Source organism: Biomphalaria glabrata, chromosome 2 (assembly GCF_947242115.1).
Source record: "Biomphalaria glabrata chromosome 2, xgBioGlab47.1, whole genome shotgun sequence".
NCBI classification, from domain to species: Eukaryota; Metazoa; Mollusca; class Gastropoda; family Planorbidae; genus Biomphalaria; species Biomphalaria glabrata.
The window spans coordinates 25629729-25654485 of record NC_074712.1 but is presented as its reverse complement, the minus strand read 5'-3'; the positions used below and the strand labels follow the sequence as shown (position 1 = coordinate 25654485).

Here is a 24757-nt window from a genome sequence, read left to right as displayed (position 1 = left end):
AAAAAAAAACAAAGTGAAGCAATGAAAAAAAAATTAATGCAATTTTTGGGTTACACAAAAAATGGTAAATTAATTATTGTCTGGTATCTCCAGCTTTATATTTAAAGTATGGTCGGTGTTGGTTTTGTTTTTAGTTGTTTCCCTTTATCTGCGTCAAGTGAAGATGTGTCAGCCACATCACTTTATCCAAAAAAATTTTGTGTGTAAATAAAGTTATCTTTTAAAAGTTTTGTAGCTTTTACGGACATTAAACTAATGGCAATACTTTTTTAAAATGTCTTTTGGAAATAGAAAGCAAAGGATGCAATCCTGTGCGCTTGGTAGAGTTCGAATATAATTTGGGGCGGGGGGGGGGGAGAGCATGTCATTACCATGGTCTCAGGTAAAGACACTGACTTGTTATTATTTTTATGAAATAATCAAAACCTTTTTTTTTAAAAAAAAAAACCAATTCGGTGAATGGGGAAAGAACTCTTACAAACATTCTTAAGTGGAATAAAAGTTGTTGTAAAAGCTACGTTTCTTAATTATAGTCAGAATATCTCGCGCCAAAACGTCCACTGCGTCAAAACATCTCGCGCCAAAACTCACGTATCGGTACGGGTATCAGCTAGTTGACTAGTTGAGTATATGTATTTAGTTTAATTATTGTGAATATAAATTATTTAATATTGGTTAGTGGCTAAATCCAGTTGGAAAGTCATAGAAATATTATTTTTCTTTGTAGGTCATTTCTAAGCATTGTGACAGGTGGGGAAATGTGATGTGTGTTTGGCGCGTTTTATGTCTAGGGGATGATTATTTTTAAAGCTATCACACACCAACCTATCAGCATATGAATCGGGAGCAGACACGCAACGAGACAAGCAATGAAAGAAAGATACAAAAGTTAAAAATGAAGAATATTTATTTACTAAATATACATATAAGAATAAAAAGGGGGAGGGTTTGCTTCTATCTCTAAATAATACTAGCTTTAATCATCACTCTTGCATTTAATAAGAGAGTATGTCACTTTGTCCTCTGACTTAGCTGGTTGTCCTGTTGATGTCGCAGCTAGCTGTGTCCTGGCTTGAGGTTCTGCAGCTGGAGGTGGCGCTCTAGCGGATAGAGGGACGCCGGTGATATAGTTCTTGTGGAGTCTCAATCCCCAAAATCTAATATCTGTAGTGGGCACAGTAGGGCGGGTGGCCGGCTACCGTGGGCACAAGGTTACTGCGGGCAGAGCTGATCTACCGTGGGCAGCGTAGTTGACAGGATATGTCCAGTGAATTGCAGAGGGTTGGCGTAGCTATGACGTCTCACACAGATCTGAATCTATAGGGACGTCGCACCTAATAGCTTGACAGGTGGACTGTCGAATAGGCGGGCAACGCCGATAGCGCCAAGTGGTAGAGTTGAGTAGATCTCAGTAGGCAAGTGCAGTGCCGAATAGCACTAAGCACATACATAGGCAGGTAAATAGATCGTTGATCCAATAAATAAATAGGCAGATGAATAGTCCGATAAATAGGCAGATCTCAGTAGGAAAATGCAGTGCTGAATAGCACTCAACACATAAATAGGCAGGTAAATAGATCGTTGATCCAATAAATAAATAGGCAGATGAATAGTCCGATAAATAGGCAGATCTCAGTAGGAAAGTGCAGTGCTGAATAGCGTTAAGCACATAAATAGGTGATTCTCGATAGCAAATAAATAGGCAGGTCAGTGGGCTGGTGCAGTGCTGAATAGCACTCAGCGCATAGATAGTAGGTGATTCTTGATATCAAACAAATACAGTGCTGAATAGCACTAAGCACCTAAATAGGCAGGTAAGTAGGCAATAGGCAGACACCTGAGGGAGGCTGCGGATAAATAAAGACAAGTTAGGACATGTCTCTCATACATCTTATCGATGCCCTCGACTGAGGTGCATTCGTCAGATTGGTGAAATTGCTTTAGAGCACAATGAGGAGATGATGACAAATGGGATTTGGAAAATAGATGGCGGATAGTAGCATTATATAAATGTACATAAAAGGGGAAATACTAATACAAAAATGTACATAGAAGGGGAAATAATAATCTGAAATAAACAACACAGGTGGATAGAGAAAGAGAGGGGGGGGGATGGGCGGTGGTCAGCGACCCAGACGATTTGTTTACATATGACCGTGGGTCGAGAACAATGGGGCGCGCTTGAATGGAGAGGGTGTCCGTTCAAGCGGCGCAACTCTCATTAGAGTAAAATGAGTAAAGGGGAGATAATTCATAACTCCTTTCTAGACGCAGTATTAGTGCGCTAGTAAAATTATCACGGTTGTCAGCCGAGACAAAGAAAATAAGATGTACAAATATATACATGGTTGCATCAACGATCAATTGAGCAACGTAGCATTAATAGATTAATGCAATTCATAAATACATACATAGGACATGTCTATGTTCTCTACTTACGCCAGTGAGAAATACACAATGCACTAATTAAATATAAGTGAAATAATAAAATACACATGATAATATCCAGTGGAAATAGCACAAAAGTAATTAAGATGGAACTTGTGATTAAGTTCGGCTTACCACCAGGTATTCCTCTAGGAGAAAGAATGTATGAAGTAGTCCAGACTCGATAGCTCAGCTCGAATGAGAAGTGAAAGAGAGTCTGACCTGATTTAATTTACCTTATATACAAAGGCCTGGAAAATGCGAGCGGAAACAGGAAATGTCCTAGGCTAAGAGTTATCTTACACGTGGGTGAAGTCCGACAAGAGAGGGGATTCGCGCATTGGGAGGTCAATGGGCGTGTTTGTCCTCGTGGTCTCCTAGATCAAAGAGAGACATAGGAGAAAGGGGGGGGGGGAGGGGTGACTTGCATTCCACACAAGGTGGTGTCCACTGCGGCTGTCAGACATCCTGCCGATAAGATCCAAGTCTGTGCGTATCTTTGCCCCGGTCAAGGGGAGATAAGTGAAAGGACACGCCTTAACTATCTCCAATGTGGTCAACTAAGTCTAGCCTGGAGCGGAAAAGGTGTGGCGGGTGAATAATTTAGGGGTAGGATGGGGAAATAATTAAAATAAAATAAATAAATAATGAAAAATAATAATTAATGCTGTGATAAATTTGAGTGACTCTGACAGCGAGTTTTTGACTTGTCACAAGCATATTGTTTATAAGAAGAGATTATAAATGATTTACTTCACTAAGCTAGAATAATATAAAGAACTGACTGTATTGAGATCAAAATGACGACTACCTTTATGTTTGTTAACGTCAATCCCGGTAGGTTTATAGTCATTCTGATTCATTGTCGAGATTCAAAGGTTTCATAATCTACAAATCTCAATGCTAGAATTCTCAATTACCTGTCTGACTTAGTCATTGATAATATTGTTCCATAGAATTTTATTTCTTACTTTGCCTAAAAGAATCAGAATTCTATAAAATGCCGGATTTTCTACTTTGCCGCTAACACTATGACTTAACGTATTCCTTCAAAGCTCTTTGATTTACATGCCAGAAGTAAAAACTAAACATTTGCTTCCCTTATCTGACTGACGTGTTCAAATTCTTTATAATGCAGGCTATGCTTGGTCAGTGGAATCTGAACAAAGCAGTTAGAAGCAAATCTTTGACAACACCTTAAGAGTCAATCTAAGCCTTTCTCTTGCCCTTTCCCAATCCTGGCTTAGTGGATAGTGACGTTGGTACATCGAGCGGACGGTGTCAAAGTTGTTATTACCTACACAGCTCACACAAGAAAAAGACATGTCCAAACGAATGTTGAAAAAGGATTGGGGCTGGCCATGTTAAAGCAGATTTAAGTTTTATAAAGAAGGAGGGAGCACTGGCCAATATTAATATTCAAGTGACATTCAGGGTAATTAGAGCACATTTGTAATGAACGTGAACCTCGTAGTATCATCTTTGTGTTCAATAATACGTCGTGTGGAGGATCTAATTACGTTTAAATAAGTCGTCAATATCGACAGGCGGGAAAAACTCGTATGGTTCTGACATATTCAAGACGTGAAGAATCTTGCTTTGAACTTTCTTCTTTACAAAGTTTTGAGTCAATCTAGTTGCTGATGGTATTGGGCTAAATTTTCCAACGTCCCTTACTTCAAATAGTTTAATTTGTGAAAAAGTGTCATTTAGTTTGGTTAATATTTAAGCATGGATATATAACTACAATGAAAATAAAGCGTTTTTTTTTTCCTCTTTCCCCCCCTCCCCCCCCCCCCCCCTTCCTCGTTGTTAGGCTGCCCAACAGAGTGAGAAACGTAAAGTTAAAGTTATTTAATGGAAAATTAAATCAAAAACACACACTTCCATTTGTTCTAGTTTTGTACAGTTCAAACAGCCCAAATCTATTAAGTACTGAGCTCCAGATTTTAACAGGATTTTACTGGTCACCTGTACATATAATGTTACCAAACATCATCTCTGTTTCCAGGTCACATTATATTTGTGATGGACACGTCACCTTCTAAAACTGTGTGGTCATTGGTGCTACTTGATTCACAAATGCCTGCATCCAAGTTCAGTCTTCCACGTTATTTTCAAATTTCTAGTGTTAATTCGAGTAATACTTATTGGCAAGTACGTCTAAATCAAACTATTGATGTGGAGAATATTTTTCATTTAACGGTAAGCTTGACAACGATATATAGTTTTACTTAATAAGAATAAATACTCTGGCTAGATAGACAATAGTAAATGTTTGATAATACATCTTTCTACATAATTTAAGGCTATATTCGATCATTTTATAACGATATACTCTTGTTGCAATAAAATACTTTTATTTATCAAACTTCAAAGAATTTTAAAGAAACAACAAACCAAACTGTTTTTATTTGTTTGTTGTTGTTGTTTTTTTGTTATGTTGTCGATGGTATTTTTTTTCCTCTTTCAAATTGAACAAAATACATCCCATGACAGTTGTGACAGGTTGGGGAAAGTGACGTGTGTTTGGCGCGTTTAATGTGTAGGGGATGATTATTTTTCACACACCAACCCGTCAGCATATAAATCGGGAGCAGGCACGCAACGAGACAAGCAATGAAAGAAAGATACAAAGTTAAAAATGAAGAATATTTATTTACATAAATATTTACATATAAGAATAAAAGGGGAGGAGGGTTTGCATCTATCTCTAATTGATGTTAATTTTGATCATCACTCTTGCACTAAATAAGAGAGTATGTCACTTTGTCTTCTGAACTTAGCTGGTTGTCCTGTTGATGTCGCAGCTGGCTGTGATCCTGGCTTCTGCAGCTGGAGATGGCGCTCTAGCGGGTAGAGGGACGCCGGTGATTCAGTTCTTGTGGAGTCTCAATCCAAAGTTCTGGGCGGGTGGCCGGCTACCGTGGGCACAAGTGTACTGCGGGCAGAGCTGATCTGCCGTGGGCAGCGTAGTTGACAGGATAAGTCCAGTGAGTTGCAGAGGGTTTGTCCAGAGAGTTGCAGAGGGTTTGGCGTAGCTATGACGTCTCGCACAGATCTGGGTCTATAGAGACGTCGCACCTAATAAGTTGACAGGTGGGCTGTCGAATAGGCGGGCAAGGCCGATAGCGCCAAATAGTAGAGTTGAGTAGATCCACGTAGGCGGGAGGTGATACTCAATATCAAATAGGCAATTGACTAGGCAGACAATGCCAAATAAATAGGCAGGTGAGTGATCCGATAAATAGGCAAGTGCAGTGCTGAATAGCACTAAGCACAAAGGCAATAGGCGATTCTCGATAGCAAATACAGTGCTGAATAGCACTAAGCACATAGGCAGACACCTGAGGGAGGCTGCGGATAAATAAAGACAAGTTAGGACATGTCTCTCATGCATCTTTTCGATGCCCTCGACTGAGGTGCATTCGTCAGATTGGTAAAATTGCTTTAGAGCACAATGGGGAGATGATGACAAATGGGATATGGAAAAATAGATGGCTGATAGTAGCAGTATAAAAATATACAAAAAAAGGGGAAATAATAATATAAAAATGTACATAGGTTGGAAGAAAAAAAGGGGGGGGGGAATGGGCGGTGGTCAGCGACCATGACGGTTTGTTTACATAAGACCGTCGGCCGAGAACAATGGAGCGCGCTTGAATGGAGAGGGTGTCCATTCAAGGGGCGCAACTCTCGTTGAAGCAAAATGAGTAAAGGGGAGATAATTCATATCTCTTTCCTAAACGCAGTATTAGTGCGCTAGTAAAATTATCAAGGCGGACAGCCGAGATAAAGGAAATAAAATAAGATGTACAAATATATACATGGTTGCATCAACGATCAATTGAGCAACGTAGCATTAATAGCTCAATGCAATACATAAATAAATACATATGACATGTTTATGTTTTCTACTTACGACAGTGAGAAATACACAATGCACTAATTAAATATAAATGAACTAAGCAAAATACACATAATAATATCCAATGGAAATAGCACAAAGTAATTAAGATGGAACTTGTGATTAAGTTCGGCTTACCACCAGGTATTCCTCTAGGAGTGAGAATAAATTAAGTAGTCCAGACTCGATTGTTCAACGACAATGAGAAATAAGAGGGTCTGATTTAATTTGGATCTACTTTATATAGGCCTGGAAAATGCGGGCGGAAACAGGAAATGTCCCAGGCTAAGAATTATCTTACACGTGGGTGAATTTGACTCGAGGTGGGAGTCGCACCTTGGAAAGGTCAATGGGCGTATTGGTCCTCGTGATCTCCTAGATCAAAGAGAGACGTGGGAGAAAGGGAGGTGGGAAAGGTGACTTCAACTGCGCCCGTCAGACATCTGGCCGGTAAGATCAAAGAGACTGTGTTTATCTTTACCCCGGTCAAGGGAAGATAAATGAAAGCCTTGGTCTAGTTGTCCCAGGGTGGTCGACTAAGTTTAGCCTGGAGTGGAAAGGGTGGGGCGGGTGAAGAAATTAGAGATATGACGGGGAAATGACTAAAATAAAATAAATAAAAATGACTAAATAATGATTAATGCTGTGATAAGTATGAGTGACTCTGACAGCAAGCTTTTGACTTGTCACAACAGTAGCAAAATGTGTTTACAAAGGAAGGTGCATGCATGATACGTAGAAAAGAGCTGTCTTCAGTTCTTAAACATTGTTTCAAATTAAGAGAAGATTATTTTGAAATATAATTTTTAATTCACCGGCTGCCAAACTAAGAATCTCTAGTTTGTATATAAAAAAATGTTGGGATACCTTAGTTGACGTTGTTTAGTTTGTTCTCAAGTCCACATAACTCAAATGTTTAGTTTGTTCTCAAGTCCACATAACTCAAATGTTTAGTTTGTTCTCAAGTCCACATAACTCAAATGTTTAGTTTGTTCTCAAGTCCACAGAGTTCAGGTGTTAAGTTTATTCCAAAGTTCACCCAGCTATAGTCTATATGATGTTACATTAGTTGTATTCGGAAAACAATTAGGCACATGACTCACAGAGTTCTCAAAGATTTCTTGTTCTTTTCTGTAAGAAAACTAAATTATCGCCGCATGGCTAAAGACCCATTCATCAGCATCTACCATTTTATACACATGAAAATATTTCTTATTGTTGAAATAATGTCTTTGTATAAACATTTTTGTCTCCTGAGCGACTAGTCTGCACTTTCTATAAAGAGAAACCTGAGAAGTTAACTGCATTGTTCTCTGAAGAGTGACATAAGGTTAATGACACTATTCTCTAATGTTTTAACGTTGAATCTATTTGACAATGACTCCATTTCGCTATTATTTTTAGCGGCCCCCGAAAGGGGAAAAAACGCTATTAGTTTTGTGTGACATGTCTGTCCGTCTGTCTGTCCGTCCCGTTTAGACCTCGTAAACTAGAAAAGATAGTGAAAATCTGACATGATAATGCTTTAGTCTATTCAAAGTTCTATGCAACGGCTACTTTTTTCTTTTCTAAAAGCGAAAAATGCAAGCAGTTTTTCATAAAATACATCACTTTTACAACTAGTAGAGTGGGAGAACAAACTCACAAGTAAACTCTGCTCTCTATCCAGAAGAAATGAAGAAATTAATTGTAGATAAAATAAATGAGAAATGGACGAGCTCCCATCCAAATCACAAGAAAGATGATGCTTACTATAAGCTATCCCGACAAGACCAGCGTCTAATCTTTCGACTCAGGACCGGACACAACAGAATGCGACAACACATGTTCCGGAAGCTCGGAATTGGAACCAGTGAAATCTGCCCATGTGGAGTATCACCAGAAAATGCCGACCACGTCCTCCAAAACTGCTCTCTCTACCAAGAGGCCCGTATAAGACATTGGCCCCAAATCACCCCAATAGAAAGAAAACTATATGGAGAGCTCCCTGATTTGGAAACCACTGCGCAGTTCATCTCATGTATTGGTCTAGTCATATGAACACTCCAACATAACAATGAGAACGATGAAGAAGAAGAAGAAGAAAAACAACTATTCACTATTAATAGTAACAAATACGCGAGGCTCTTTAGTAGGAGAGATTGATATTTACCATATTTTTTTTAACATTTGTATTGCTACGTTTTGTAAGTTCTGTCCTACTAATTACTAAGTTTACCCAAAAATAATGTTAAATTTTTTTTTAGAGAAAAAAAGCTATTTAGTATGCATATAAGTTGGACTTAATTTAAAACAACAATTAATAAGTAGGTTTTCATATTATCGCGTGAGCTGCAGTGCTACACTGCGGCCATAGAACACATAACTAAATGATTTTTTTTGTTACGAAAATGTTTTTTTTTTCTTTTTTTGAGGATTTGAATAAGATATTGACCCTTTAAAAAACAATTAGATCAATTAGATATTCATCATAAGACATCATTTAGACAGGTGTGACAAGTCAAAACCTCGCTGTCAGAGTCACTCAAATTTATCACAGCATTAATTATTATTATTCATTATTTATTTATTTTATTTTAGTTATTTCCCCCATCCTACCCCCAAATTCTTTACCCGCACCACCTTTTCCTCTCCAGGCTAGACTTTGTTGACCACCTTGGAGATAGCTAGGCCGCGCCTTTCATTTATCTTCCCTTGACCGGAGCAAAGATACACACATTCTCTTTGATCGTACCGGCCGGATGTCTGACGGGCGCAGTTGACACCACCTTGTGTGGATTGCAAGTCTCTCTTCCCCACGTCTCTCTTTGATCTAGGAGACCACGAGGACCAACACGCCCATTGACCTTTCCAATGTGCGACTCCCATCTCAAGTCTAATTCACCCACGTGTAAGATAATTCTTAGCCTAGGACATTTCCTGTTTCCGCCCATATCTTCCAGGCCTATATAAGGTAAAGTAAGGCGGAATAGACACTCTATCATTTCTCATTCTATCTGAGCAATCGAGTCTGGACTACTTCATTTATTCTCACTCCTAGAGGAATACCTGGTGCCTCCCTCAGGTGTCTGCCTATGTGCTGAGTGCTATTCTGCACTGCACTTTCCTACTGAGATCTACCCAACTATTTACTATATGCTGTTCAGTGTCTACTCGACATTACTGCCTAATTGCTATTGAGTATCCTCTACTGCCTACGTGGATCTACTCAACTCTACTACTTGGCGCTATCGGCCTTGCCCGCCTATTCGACAGCCCACCTGTCAACTTATTAGGTGCGACGTCCCTATAGACTCCGATCTGTGCGAGACGTCATAGCTACGCCAAACCCTCTGCAACTCACTGGACGTATCCTGTCAACTGCGCTGCCCACGGCAGATCAGCTCTGCCCGCAGTACACTTGTGCCCACGGTAGCCGGCCACCCGCCCTACTGTGCCCACTACAGATATCAGAACTTTGGATTGAGACTCCACAAGAACTGAATCACCGGCGTCCCTCTACCCGCTAGAGTGCCACCTCCAGCTGCAGAACCTCAAGCCAGGACACAGCCACCTGCGACATCAACAGGAAAACCAGCTAAGTCAGAGGACAAAATGACATACTCTCTTATTAAGTGCAAGAGTGATGATTAAACATAGTATTCACTAGAGATAGATGCAAACCCTCCCCCTTTTTATTATTATCTGTAAATATTTATGTAAATAAATATTCGTCATTTTAACTTTGTATCTTTCTTTCATTGCTTGTCACGTTGCGTGCCTTCTCCCGATTTATATGCTGACGGGTTGGTGTGTGATAACTGCAAAAATAATCATCCCCTAGACATCAAAAACGCCAAACACACGTCACATTTTCCCACCTGTCACAACAGGTTCGCATTTAATTTCGCATTCACTTTCACCTATCTTCTGGTCTGAATTTAATGCAGATAATATTGAAACCTGCCTTTTTACCTGCCTGGGTGGACCACTACGAGGGCCAATTTTCAGTTTGTGTTTCGACACAGTCTTTGTAACCTTGTTTTATTTTGTTTTTTGGTTTGGCTCCTTCTCCATTTACGCTAGCGTTGAAAAGCTATGATTCTGACAGAAGAAATATTCCGAGCTGAAATCTCATTGACGTCGAGAATTAGAGAGAGAAATAGGTTGCCCCAGCCGAGATCAGGTGAATGTAAAGCTAAAGAAGTTTCTGGAGGAGTGAGTGAATTGTATTTTGAAGTTGATAAGAAATAGTTTCTATAATGTATTTCAGGGAGTCGTGATCCATTCTATTGATGTGAAGCTCAGCTGTTTCGACACTACGACACAACAATACGTAGGCTAAGTGTGGACAATGTTTCTGATTTAATGTTTAATGGATTATACTTTGATTTGATATGTGATTCTAAAAAAGAATATTTTTCTTTAGTATTCTAAGCCTATTGCATTATGCTAATACTTTTTTATTTAAAATCTAATATATAAAGTAGAAAGTAAGGCGTATGTATGTATGTATGTATGTATGTATGTATGTATGTATCCCCCCTATGTATGTATGTATGTATGTATGTATGTATGTATATTATGTATGTATGTATGTATGTATGTATGTATGTATGTATGTATGTATGTATGTATGTATGTATGTATGTATGTATGTATGTATGTATGTATGTATGTTAGGAATAGAAATAAAAACCGCTTGACCAATCTTGATAAAACTTGGCAGAAATGTTCCTTGGGTACTAACTTAGACCGTAGTGTATGTATTGTAGCCCTAAAACAAACTTAAGACCCTCAACAAAAAAAAAGTTGACCGACTCTATTAAAGCTATAGTATTATATGGATCTAGGCTTTGTTTACAATGTTGACATGAGAAAAGATCGAAAGGATTTAGATCTAGATCTAATTTTAAGAACTAAACTTTGCACTTATAGATTGTTTTTTTTTTTTGACACATGAAAATGCAAAATATAGTCTATTGATTTCATTATTTAATAAAATTAACCTTCAAATTTGTGTTTCAAAAGCATTTTTACATAAAGCCGTATTGTAATAGTTTCATTCATTCACGTAAATTTACAGAAAAAATCACGCATGCGCAGACCGAAATGTTACGGAACTCTTTTCTTACGTCTAAAACACTGTTACAGCTCTAAGATGATAGATTCATAGAACTTCTCTTAGCAAAGATAGTTTTATAAATTAACACATTAACATACTAATTATAGTTCATTCATTTCATATTTTAATCAAATTAACATTCAAATTTGTTTTTCTAAAGCATTTTTACATAGATCTACATTCGTTCGCTAATGTTTTCATAAAAAATTGAATTAAGGTCAATTAGCTATTTTTAGCTCCATTCAAAATATTTTTTTAAAAAATCATGAATCTATACATTCGCTTTACTTATAACATCATTATTTTCTTTAATCGTTTCTAATGCACTAAATCAGTGACTATATCAGCAATACGCAAGTTAAGACCCGCGGGCAGCGGGTTATATCTGTCTAGTATTGACATAAATATGATTTTGAAATATAAACATATTTCGCATATTTCTTTTAATTTAGTAGAAATTATTAATTAAATTCTCCTTATCACAAACAGACTACTTCTAACGTTCTCTCACACAGGCTAACTCTATTCATATCTCACACAGGCTAACTCTATTCATATCACACACAGGCTAACTCTATTCATATCACACACAGGCTAACTCTATTCATATCACACACAGGCTAACTCTATTCATGTCAAACACAGGCTAACTCTATTCATATCACACACAGGCTAACTCTATTCATATCACACACAGAATAACTCTATTCATATCACACACAGGCTAACTCTATTCATATTACACACAGGTTAACTCTATTCATATCACACACAGGCTAACTCTATTCATATTACACACAGGCTAACTCTATTCATATCACACACAGGTTAACTCTATTCATGTCAAAAACAGGCTAACTCTATTCATGTCAAAAACGGCTAACTCTATTCATGTCAAACACATGTTAACTCTATTCATATCACAAACAGGCTAACTCTATTAATATCACACACAGGCTAACTCTATTCATATCACACACAGGCTAACTCTATTCATATCACACACAGGATAACTCTATTCATATCACACACAGGCTAACTCTATTCATATCACACACAGGTTAACTCTATTCATATCACACACAGGCTAACTCTATTCATATCACACACAGGCTAACTCTATTCATATCACACACAGGCTAACTCTATTCATATCACTCAGGTTAACTCTATTCATATCACACACAGGCTAACTCTATTCATGTCAAAAACAGGCTAACTCTATTCATGTCAAAAACAGGCTAACTCTATTCATATCACACACAGGCTAACTCTATTAATATCACACACAGGCTAACTCTATTCATATCACACACAGGCTAACTCTATTCATATCACACACAGGTTAACTCTATTCATATCACACACAGGCTAACTCTATTCATATCACACACAGGCTAACTCTATTCATATCACACACAGGCTAACTCTATTCATATCACTCAGGTTAACGCTATTCATATCACACACAGGCTAACTCTATTCATGTCAAAAACAGGCTAACTCTATTCATGTCAAAAACAGGCTAACTCTATTCATATCACACACAGGCTAACTCTATTCATATCACACACAGACTAACTCTATTCATATCACACACAGACTAACTCTATTCATGTCAAAAACGGCTAACTCTATTCATGTCAAACACATGTTAACTCTATTCATATCACTCAGGTTAACTCTATTCATATCACACACAGGCTAACTCTATTCATGTCAAAAACAGGCTAACTCTATTCATGTCAAAAACAGGCTAACTCTATTCATATCACAAGGGTTAACTCTATTCATATCACTCACAGGCTAACAATATTCATATCACACACAGGCTAACTCTATTCATATCACACTGGATAACTACTCGTGCACAATTCATATCACACACAGGCTAACTAATCACGATTAATTCATATCACACACAGGTTAACTCTATTCATGTCAAACACAGACTAACTCTATTCATATCACTCAGGTTAACTCTATTCATATCAGACACAGGCTAACAATATTCATATCACACACAGGCTAACTCTATTCATATCACACACATGCTAACTCTATTCAGATCACACACAGGCTAATTACGGTTTATTCATATCACAAACAGGCTAAATAATCACGCTAAATTTATATCACACACAGGCTAACTACTCACGCTCTATTAAAGTGAAACACGTGAGTGAGTTTCCTCCTCGGTTTGAACCAAATATTAAACTACATATTGCAGAGGTAAGCACTTAACTAAGTGTATAGTCATGACAGAGTATTAAGAGATGAGGGCGTAAAATGTGCCACCTTGACAACTAGTGACATCAAGGATGACAGCGTGTTGGCGAAAGAGCAAACATCAGTGCCACGACACCAAAATGAAGAATAAAGAAGCTATACTTAGTATGGTTTAAAGTAAATTAAATAAACTATTCTCGAAAAATAATCTCCATATGAATGTAAAAAGAAAGATGTCTCATATGACTTTCAAACTAAAAGATCATTGAGCGTTGTATATACATGGTTTATTACTTGTCTCAAGAAATAATTAATAAATAAAAAGTAATAGTAATGTAAAGTAATAATGAAATAATATTAAATTATTACATTGAAAAAGAAAATTTCTTCTTCACAAAATAAATTCACTAGAATCGGTATGATCAAACAATATGACAAAAAACTATTAAGTCGAATGTAAGTCTGGATATAAAAGGAAACTTGTAACAAAAAAAGAATGACAAAACGCTAACGCTAAGTAGGCTTCAATAAAAAAACTATCGAAACCCTAGGCCTACAATAAAAGAATGCCAGAACGCTAAGTAGGCCTACAATAAAAGAATGCCAGAACGCTAAGTAGACCTACAATAAAAGAATGCCAGAACGCTAAGTAGACCTACAAGAAATGACAGAACGCTAAATAGGCCTACAATAAAAGAATGCCAGAACGCTAAGTAAGCATACAGGAAATAATCACAGAACGCTAATTAGGCCTACAATAAAAGAGAGAGAGAGAGAGAGTTTGTAGACTCTAGATTGACATAGTTTTGATATCTGAATGACTCATTAGGGATCTGTACGTACATATTACTGATATTCACTAGATCTAGTGGTTGGATTGTTTTATATGTGAAGTGAAATTGGCAAAAAAACACAGCATGTCTTTTATAATGTTGAAGTTGTGAAATCACACAAATACACACAAGAAGTTCATCAATCTAAACACAACAAAGCTATTTTCTTATATGTATCTATTACTCCAGCTCGAAACCAGTAAGCTTCTGGTAGATTGGCTCCTTAGCTTTGACTGGCTACCCACCTAGGAGTAGGAAAACTGAATTCAAATCACTGCAGCCTTGTAGCTATAGGAGAGGTTTTCAGAAGTCAACAATGAGGAAAAATCAGGAGCCGGCGGCCCTCAGACAGTTTATAGCACACATTTCTTCACCCTAGCAGAGCCTGCGATGCCGCTGATTCTAAACTATATCGGCATTTGTCTTTCCGTTGGATTAAGTGCTTGGTGAGGAGGAAACTGTTGTGTGCTGTCCGACCATAGTCCAGCGCATGCATTCCTCTTATTTGTATAAGATGAACCATATTCGTTTCTGGACTGAAGGAACCATATATGCATGTTAAATAAACTTCATGATATGGCCAAGGAACATAAATCAATAAAAACAAGGTCATAAAGACAGTTTGTGTGTAGACACAAACTCAAAATCGGCCCCGAAGTGGTCCACCCAGGCAGGTAAAAAGGCAGGTTTCAATATTTTCTATCAACTCACTCTGTGTTTCTGGTACAAATCTTCTATCAACTCACTCTGTGTTTCTGGTACAAATCTTCTATCAACTCACTGTGTTTCTGGTACAAATCTTCTAACAACTCACTCTGTGTTTCTGGTTCAATTCTTCTATCAACTCACTCTGTCTGTCTGGTACAAATCTTCTATCAACTCACTCTGTCTGTCTGGTACAAATCTTCTATCACCTCACTCTGTGTTTCTGGTACAAATCTTCTATCAACTCACTCTGTGTTTCTGGTACAAATCTTCTATCAACTCATTCTGTGTTTCTGGTACAAATCTTCTATCAACTCACTCTGTGTTTCTGGTACAAATCTTCTATCAACTCACTCTGTCTGTCTGGTACAAATCTTCTATCAACTCACTCTGTCTGTCTGGTACAAATCTTCTATCAACTCACTCTGTGTTTCGGGTACAAATCTTCTATCAACTCACTCTGTGTTTCTGGTACAAATCTTCTATCAACTCACTCTGTGTTTCTGGTACAAATCTTCTATCAACTCACTCTGTGTTTCTGGTACAAATCTTCTATCAACTCACTCTGTGTTTCTGGTACAAATCTTCTATCATCTCACTCTGTGTGTCTGGTACAAATCTTCTATCATCTCACTCTGTGTTTCTGGTACAAATCTTCTATCAACTCACTCTGTGTTTCTGGTACAAATCTTGTCCACGTTATTTCTCTCACTTCCCAGTCTCAGATCAAGTTGAAAGTTTGCACAATTATTCAATGTGGATTAAAACACATATATCAATGTGAGCTTGTGCTCCCTGAGCTAGTTTCATATGTATTTTTGTTGTATAGGTTAGATCTATTTTTATATATTTTATTTTTATAGGTTAGTGTCAGATTTTATAATTGTACTTCCGCATATTTATATAGGTTAGTGCGGGATAGTATAAAAGTAATGTACTACATGCTGTCTTAAAACAGTTCAGTGTACAGTTGACCAGTGGTCAGTATAGTATGTCTGTGTTACAGCCGAAGATCTTTGTGGTCTGTCGTGTAATTATTTTATATTTCTGTACCTGGGACGGCCTGCTATTGTTACTGCTGTTTTAAACTGCTATAGATTATAGCTTCTGAAATACATGCTGCTATTACTCTGCTGTGCTATAACTGCTATTACTCTGCTGTGCTATAACTGCTATTACTCTGCTGTGCTATAACTGCTATTACTTTGCTGTGCTATAACTGCTATTACTCTGCTGTTCTATAACTGCTATTACTCTGCTGTGCTATAACTGCTATTACTCTGCTGTGCTATAACTGCTATTACTCTGCTGTGCTATAACTGCTTTTACTCTGCTGAGCTATAGCTGCTATTACTCTGCTGTGCTATAACTGCTATTACTCTGCTGTTCTATAACTGCTATTACTCTGCTGTGCTATAACTGCTATTACTCTGCTGTGCTATAACTGCTATTACTCTGCTGTGCTATAACTGCTATTACTCTGCTGTGCTATAACTGCTATTACTTTGCTGTGCTATAACTGCTATTACTCTGCTGTTCTATAACTGCTATTACTCTGCTGTTCTATAGCTGCTATTACTCTGCTGTGCTATAACTGCTATTACTCTGCTGTTCTATAACTGCTATTACTCTGCTGTACTATAACTGCTATGACTCTGCTGTAGATGTAGATTTATTTTGTTTCTGTAGTGAAGTGTTGCCTTAGTGGCTTAGGAAGATAGTTATATATTTATAGTATGTTTCTGTTCTTAGTGAATACTAATAGTAAGGTACTAAGGCTAAGGTATTCTTGTTTTGGTTTTAGTTATGGGTTGGTTATAGTGGTAGAATATTGTAGATCTAGACTAGTTTATTGTAGTGTGTTTGTTGGGTTGGTTATAGTGGTAGAATATTGTAGATCTAGACTAGTTTATTGTAGTGTGTTTGTGTAGATCTAGGTCTAGTATAGTAGTTGTCTTGTAGTGATTTAGTTCTCTTTAGTTAGATAGTTGTTTTGATCAGTTTGTGTTAGATAGTTGGTTTGGTCAGTTTGTTAGTGTTTGTAGTGGTGTAGATTTAGAGGGTTTTAGTTAGTTGATGGGTTCAGTAGTAGTGGTTAGTCAAGTTAGTGTATATATTATATTTTATTATTGATTCATTTATTTTTATGTTAATAAAGTTTCGTTTTGTTTATTTATCCTAAACTAAAGTTTGTTATTTTGCTTTCATTTAGTTTAGGTTAGTATGTCTGGTTACTTAGGCGACTCTAGCCCCTTGGTCACCATACCGAGGTGCACAGATTGAGCCCACCCAGTAGCGCTAACATCTGCCTACTGTTGGTAAATTTTAATGTTGAGCAGTAAGAATAGGTCTCCCACTCGTGCCTTCCTTACCTGCTCACATCAATAAAAAAAAAATTAACCAATTAGTTAATTAGTGATAATTAATTATTTTTTTAATATAGAATATGGAAATAAATCTTGAAGTACTGAGATATATGGCAGTAATTGTATGGTTCTTTAACTAAGACTTGTTTTTTTTTTTTATATATTTTTATTGTTTTATATCTAGATAAAGAGCACCTACTAACTACGGTACTTTTTCTCTCGTGACCCGCTAAAAAAAAATTATATATAAAAAAAAACTTAGTTATAAAAAAAGCAATAATAACAAGATTAAAAGAGAGTTTGTGTTGTCACACAAACTCAGAGGCGGCCCCCGTGGGAGACGCATCCCTGTCGGATCCGCATATTCGCAAGGAATATTCAAGACGTGATTTTGTTTTTATTGTTAAAAGTAATAATGTTTCAAAGATTCATTTGGCGTTGTAAAAAAAATAATTTTTTAATGTAAAATCTCCCGCTGGTCGACGGAGGATGGCATCGAGCAAGGTATGAAACCGAGACAGTAGAGATAATCAGTCCTGCACGCGAACCGCACGACCAGGCATTGCTCTTAACCTAATGACAAACTGGTTACAAACTAATAGCCTATTATTGATAATATACCTACACATTACGGAATGACAACTACCGAATATGTACAATATGTCAGAAGAGCGATTTTTGATAATCTTTTGGTATTGAGCATTTTCATTTACATGGAACTAGAATGAGGATGTAGATGTACCTAAATTAAACTACTAATTTAGCACTCTCAATATCTATATCTACTAGATCTAGATATAAAATATATATTTGGGATAATGTAGATGTAATTTAGATAAGATTTATGTAAAAAAAAACACTAGATAATCAATTAATAGACTAATTGCAATATTAAATTTGCAATATTAAATTTTAAAATAGTAGATTAGTTTTAGTATTTTATAACATTGCAATTTTGACATATTGACATTCTAGACTTTAGAAATAAAATTCTACACTATAAGTCTAGAAATTAAAATTATAGATCTTGATCTAGTCTAAATCATGGCTGTCTGGTAGTGCGGTTTGCGCGCTGGACTGTCGTTGGATTCATCGATGGTCATAGGTTCAAACCCTGCCCGCTCCCATCCACCGTCGTCCTGCGGGAGGTTTGGACTACAACTCTGAAGGAACATCCGAAACATGTAAAACAACAAACATTCTAAACTAGACCAAGAAATTCTAGATCTAGATTCTACAATGATTTTAACTAGAACTTAAATCTAAATCTAGTTTAAAAAATCTAGCTCTAGTGTAAAAAAAAAATCTAGATCTAGTGTAAAAAATCTAGCTCTAGTGTAAAAAAAAATCTAGATATAGTGTAAAAAAATCTAGCTCGAAAAAAAATCTAGATCTAGTGTAAAAAAATCTAGATTAGATCTAAATCTAGCTATTATGTCTTTTTAAAATGCGAGTCACATTACGAGGTTTAATAAACATTACTATACCGAGTTGTTTTAGCATTTCATTTAAAGAATTTATTCCATATGACGTCAAAGGAAAAAAATCCTCTACGTCACACGGCCTAGTTAGACTAAAAAATGTCATGTATACGAACAGCTTGTGGAGGGTTCATAGACATTGGTGCACCGAGTGAGATCTTTAAGCATTTCATTTAAAGAATTAGCTCCTTAAGACGTCAAAGGAACAAAATTCCATTACGTCACACGTCCTAGTTAGACTAAAAAATGTCTTCTATACGAGCAGCTTCTCGAGGGTTCTTAGACATTGGTACACCGAGTGATTTCTTTTAGCATTTCATTTGATGGACTAGTTAGACTAAATATGTAATATATATATATATATATATATATATATATATATATATATATATGTATATATATATATAGCTTTCCGATTATATTTATACTTATAACTCTATAGAATCTATCTTAGGTCTCGATACGTCTAGGTGTCCCTGGTTCAGTTCTAGTTAACGAAATAAAACAATGAAACCACTAGATCAAACACATAAACTTTAATCATCTTTACTGCATATCACACACGCAGGCGTTTGTGTATCCAAACAACTTGAACATAGTCACAAAGATCACAGCTTTCCTATTGTATTTATAATAATAACTCTAATAATAACTCTATAGAATTTACCTTAGGTATTTGCCAATACCCACGGGTCAGGTCTAACTTTGTAAAAAATTTTGCGTCTGCCATTTGAGGTAACAAGTCTTCAGGATTGGGTAATGGTTCCGAATCAAGCACAGTAACTTTGTTAAGATTCCTGTAGTCAACACATATTCTTACTGCGCCTGATTTTTTTCTAACCACCACCATAGGTGCCGTGTATGGTGACTCTGTTGGTGATATAATATCTAACTTCAGCATCAATTGAATCTCTTCTTCCACTTCCTTCATATACCCTAAAGGTACTGGATATGATTTCTGTTTCACTGGTTCAGAGTCTTTGAGAATGATGTCGTGTTTAATGGCTGCAGTTCTCCCTGGTACATCCGTCAATATATCATCATATCTAGTCAGTACTCCTTTCACTTGCTTCGTTTGCTCTACTGATAGTGATTCTTCAATTTTGCAATCTGTCCAAGTTTCTGATTGCTTTAAAGTTAATACAGATAGTAATGATCCAGTCAATTCATTTTCATCTTTCTCTGGTTCATTAACTATCGCACAACTGGAATGTACTACTTCATCAGGATTAGTATTACTTTCCTGTGACTTTCCACCAAACTCTCTTAACATATTAATGTGAAATGTTTTCAGTTTTCCTCTCATATTGATTTGGTAATCTACTGCAGTTATTTTCTTGACTACTTGAAAAGGTCTTTGCCACTGAACAATCAGTTTACTGTCTTTCCTTGGTAGTAGTACATACACAAGGCTTCCTCCTTGAAGTGTTCGCAGAGTTTTATTTCTGTTAACAATGGTTCTGTGTCGTGCTGTGACTCTAATGCTTGCTTTGCAAGTTGACATGTTGTTACCACTTTCTCTAATGCTTGCTTTGCAAGTTGACATGTTGTTACCACTTTCTCTAATGCTTGCTTTGCCAGTAGACATGTTGTTACCACTTTCTCTAATGCTTGCTTTGCCAGTTGACATGTTGTTACCACTTTCTCTAATGCTTGCTTTGCCAGTAGACATGTTGTTACCACTTTCTCTAATGCTTGCTTTGCCAGTTGACATGTTGTTACCACTTTCTCTAATGCTTGCTTTGCCAGTAGACATGTTGTTACCACTTTCTCTAATGCTTGCTTTGCCAGTTGACATGTTGTTACCACTTTCTCTAATGCTTGCTTTGCCAGTTGACATGTTGTTACCACTTTCTCTAATGCTTGCTTTGCCAGTTGACATGTTGTTACCACTTTCTCTAATGCTTGCTTTGCCAGTTGACATGTTGTTACCACTTTCTCTAATGCTTGCTTGGCCAGTTGACATGTTGTTACCACTTTCTCTAATGCTTGCTTTGCCAGTTGACATGTTGTTACCACTTTCTCTAATGCTTGCTTTGCCAGTTGACATGTTGTTACCACTTTCTCTAATGCTTGCTTGGCCAGTTGACATGTTGTTACCACTTTCTCTAATGCTTGCTTTGCCAGTTGACATGTTGTTACCACTTTCTCTAATGCTTGCTTTGCCATTTGACATGTTGTTACCACTTTCTCTAATGCTTGCTTTGCCAGTTGACATGTTGTTACCACTTTCTCTAATGCTTGCTTGGCCAGTTGACATGTTGTTACCACTTTCTCTAATGCTTGCTTTGCCAGTTGACATGTTGTTACCACTTTCTCTAATGCTTGCTTGGCCAGTTGACATGTTGTTACCACTTTCTCTAATGCTTGCTTTGCCAGTTGACATGTTGTTACCACTTTCTCTAATGCTTGCTTTGCCAGTTGACATGTTGTTACCACTTTCTCTAATGCTTGCTTTGCCAGTAGACATGTTGTTACCACTTTCTCTAATGCTTGCTTTGCCAGTTGACATGTTGTTACCACTTTCTCTAATGCTTGCTTTGCCAGTAGACATGTTGTTACCACTTTCTCTCTGAGCTCGACGACATGTTGATAGCTGGTTCTAGATTCATTATCAAGATTTTCTTTTGTCAACAAATCTTTCAGCAAACTAAGGGGACCTTTCGGGTTTGCTCAATACAATAATTCAAACGGTGAAAATCCTGTACTTTCTTGTGGAACTTCTCGGTAAGCAAAGAGAACTGCTGGGATGTACATGTCCCAGTCTGCTGGTCTGTCTAGTGCTACTTTGCCTAATAATCGTTTCAAAGTCCCGTTCCACCTCTCGCAAACCGCATTGCTCTGGGGCCTGTAAGGCGTTGTGAAGGTTTGACGAATCTCTAACTGTTTCAGAAATTGATGTGTTAACTCGGATGTAAACTGAGTCCCTTGGTCACTTAGAATTTCTTCAGGGAATCCTAAGCGAGAGAAAATGTTGAACAATTCATGAGTTACATTTTCTGCAGTTATTGTCTTTAATGGCACGGCCTCTGGCCTCTGGCCAACGTGTGCATAGGTCAACCATTGTAAGGATGTATCTGTATCCTCTTTTAGACATAGGGTTTATGGGACTCACAATGTCTACGGCCACTTTCTGAAATGATCTATCTTGCAGATCTGTGACCTGTAATGGGGCTTTTGTATAACGATCTCTGGGCTTTGTACTGGCACAAGTGCTGCATGCTGAACAATATTTTTTCACATCTTTAAATATTCCTGGCCAGTAAAACTTATTCAGAATTCTTCTTCTTGTTCGTGCTGTCTCCATATGACCCGCAAAAGGTGAGTCCTGACCTAACTCTAAAATTCTTTTTCTTTCGGCAGCAGGGACGACTAGCTGTAGTTTCTCTTTGTTATCTTGTCTCATCAGAAGCCCATTTTTCACTTTAAATTTACTGGTGGGACGCTCAGCCAATTCAAAAAATTTAACCAATGTTTGGTCCTCCTTTTGTTTCAATGCATAACTGGATGTTAATTCTGATTCTGGCTGTTCGATCTAACTATGTAGGATCGGTTGTCCCATGTTATCTATTACGCCAGATTGAGATCTAGTTACCGCATTTTTAACTTCTGACATTGCTGACCTTTGCCACTTGTATATATCTGTGATGGTAGGCTCAGTTATGCTAGTCACGTTTCCTAGAATCAAGTCAGCTGCAGGCCTCTCCAACACACATGCTTCAACTTTCCCAGATAAAAATGGCGTATCAATGTCAATGACAGCTGTGGGATATTCTTCAATTGTTCCTCCAAATGTCATACACTGGACTTTCTTACCCGTCAACTGGTGAGGGTGCACATGTAGTCTCTTCACTCCGATTGTGGTCGCTCCTGTGTCTCTCAAGACCCAAATAGATTTCTTCCCAACAAATCCAGGATACATTTTTAATTTCCCAGCGTCACAAGTTACAGCTTCAGCCATCTGGATCTGATCAGATTCATGAGGGAGTTGTTCACCATGTTGATAGTCTATGCAAACTGACGCATTGTATGGATGTCCAGTTGGTCTTCCCCTGTTGCTGGTTTTAAATTCCTGACTTCTGCTTGAGACCATAGTCTCATTTCGTCTTAATGAGCTTTTGTTTCTACATTGGGCTGCTAAATGTCCCGTTTTGAAACACTTAAAACATTTTCTTTTTTCACCCACACTTCTTTTCTGCAGACGGTTGTGTCTCCATTCTTGTTTAAAGCGACTTCTGTTATCATTAGTCTTTGCAGCAAATGCAAACTTGCTAGTTATCAAGTCTTCCTCTCTCTGAATTGTCTGCTCTGGATGTGCAGTAATATATTGCTGACACAACTTGACTGCTGTTGGCACATCTTTCGGTTTCCTTTCATGTAGAAAAGCCACTAACTAAGGATTGCAAGATGTGAGGATCTTGTCTCTGATGAACAGATCAATGAGACCTTCGAATGTCTTTTCAGTATTAGACAATTCTACACAACGCATTAAGTATCTTGTAATGTCCTCAACAAATTCATGGAATGGCTGGTTTCTCTCTGGTTTAGCTTTATGGAACTTCTCTCTATACCCATCATCTGTCAAGTTGTATCTTTTCATCAATACTTCCTTTACCTTGTCATATTCCTCTAGATCTTTCTTAGAAAAGTTGATACAAGCTTGCAGTGGCTTTCCCTGTAATAATGTATAAAGATGACTTCCCCACTGAGTTTTAGGTATATCGGTAGCTTGAGCATGCACTTCAAATCTCGCCAAATATGCATCTATTTGATCCACATTTTCATTAAAAGGTGGCAACTTTGGCTTCCATACAGGTTTTATATGTTCTTTGAGTTCTCCTTTCGACTCCCTAAGCTCCAACTCTCTAACTCTCAATTTGTGTATTTCTACATCAGCTTCTTTCTCTTTAGCTCTCACTTCCCTCTCTTTAGCTCTTTCGTCTCGATCTTTGTCTTCTCTTTCTTTTACCCACTCTTGTAAAGCGGTTCCAGTCAATCCCATCTCTTCTCCAGCGGCTATTACCTGTGATAATTTCTCTGCCATTTTGTTTATTTGTGTAGCATCAAATAAAACAAAACAATTACTTTATCACTGTGTCTGACCTAGTTTCGTCTCGGCTGATTGACTTAGTTTTTTATTCCCGCCGTTGCACGTGAGCGCACACACTTCACGGCCTTCTTTGTCCTTGACCTTTTCACAATGGCGAACCGCAATTCTGTCTAATGTCTTCCAAGACTAATATGTCACAGCTTCCCTATTATATTTATACTTATAACTCTATAGAATCTACCTTAGGTCTCGATACGTCTAGGTGTCCCTGGTTCAGTTCTAGTTAACGAAATAAAACAATGAAACCACTAGATCAAACACATAAACTTTAATCATCTTTACTGCATATAACACACGCTGGACTCTGTCTGACAACGATACACACTTCCGGTCATTCGCGCAGATTGTAAAAATAGATTATATATACATACACACATTAATTTGTATATAATAAATTGTTTTCTATCAGCATTATCTTTATATCAACATTAGAATGCCAACATTGGACAGCCACTAGCTGACCTCAGGATGTATGTCAGTGATGCTGATGTGACAGAGAACTCAGAACAGAAAGACATTCACAAATGCAGACAAAACCAATACACTGGCCAAGGGGTACGTTGAAAGGCAAGACTTAAGTCCAATGTTATCACTG

The 24757-nt window shown here is 37.4% G+C and overlaps 1 protein-coding gene across 4 annotated transcripts in view; it reads left to right on the top strand.

Moving 5' to 3' along the window:
• LOC106078388 (protocadherin-23-like) overlaps positions 1 to 24757 on the top strand; it is a 62398-nt gene that overhangs the window by 18725 nt on the left and 18916 nt on the right. For 3 of the 4 annotated variants that reach the window (XM_056022095.1, XM_056022098.1, XM_056022097.1), the window contains 4 exons: positions 4439 to 4632; positions 10587 to 10649; positions 13584 to 13670; positions 24595 to 24717. In XM_056022095.1, the coding sequence (XP_055878070.1) occupies positions 4439 to 4632; positions 10587 to 10649; positions 13584 to 13670; positions 24595 to 24717 (467 nt within the window). Of the gene's footprint in view, positions 1 to 3141; positions 3265 to 4438; positions 4633 to 10586; positions 10650 to 13583; positions 13671 to 24594; positions 24718 to 24757 lie in introns of those variants that run through there. The other variant, XM_056022096.1, reaches the window with a different exon arrangement.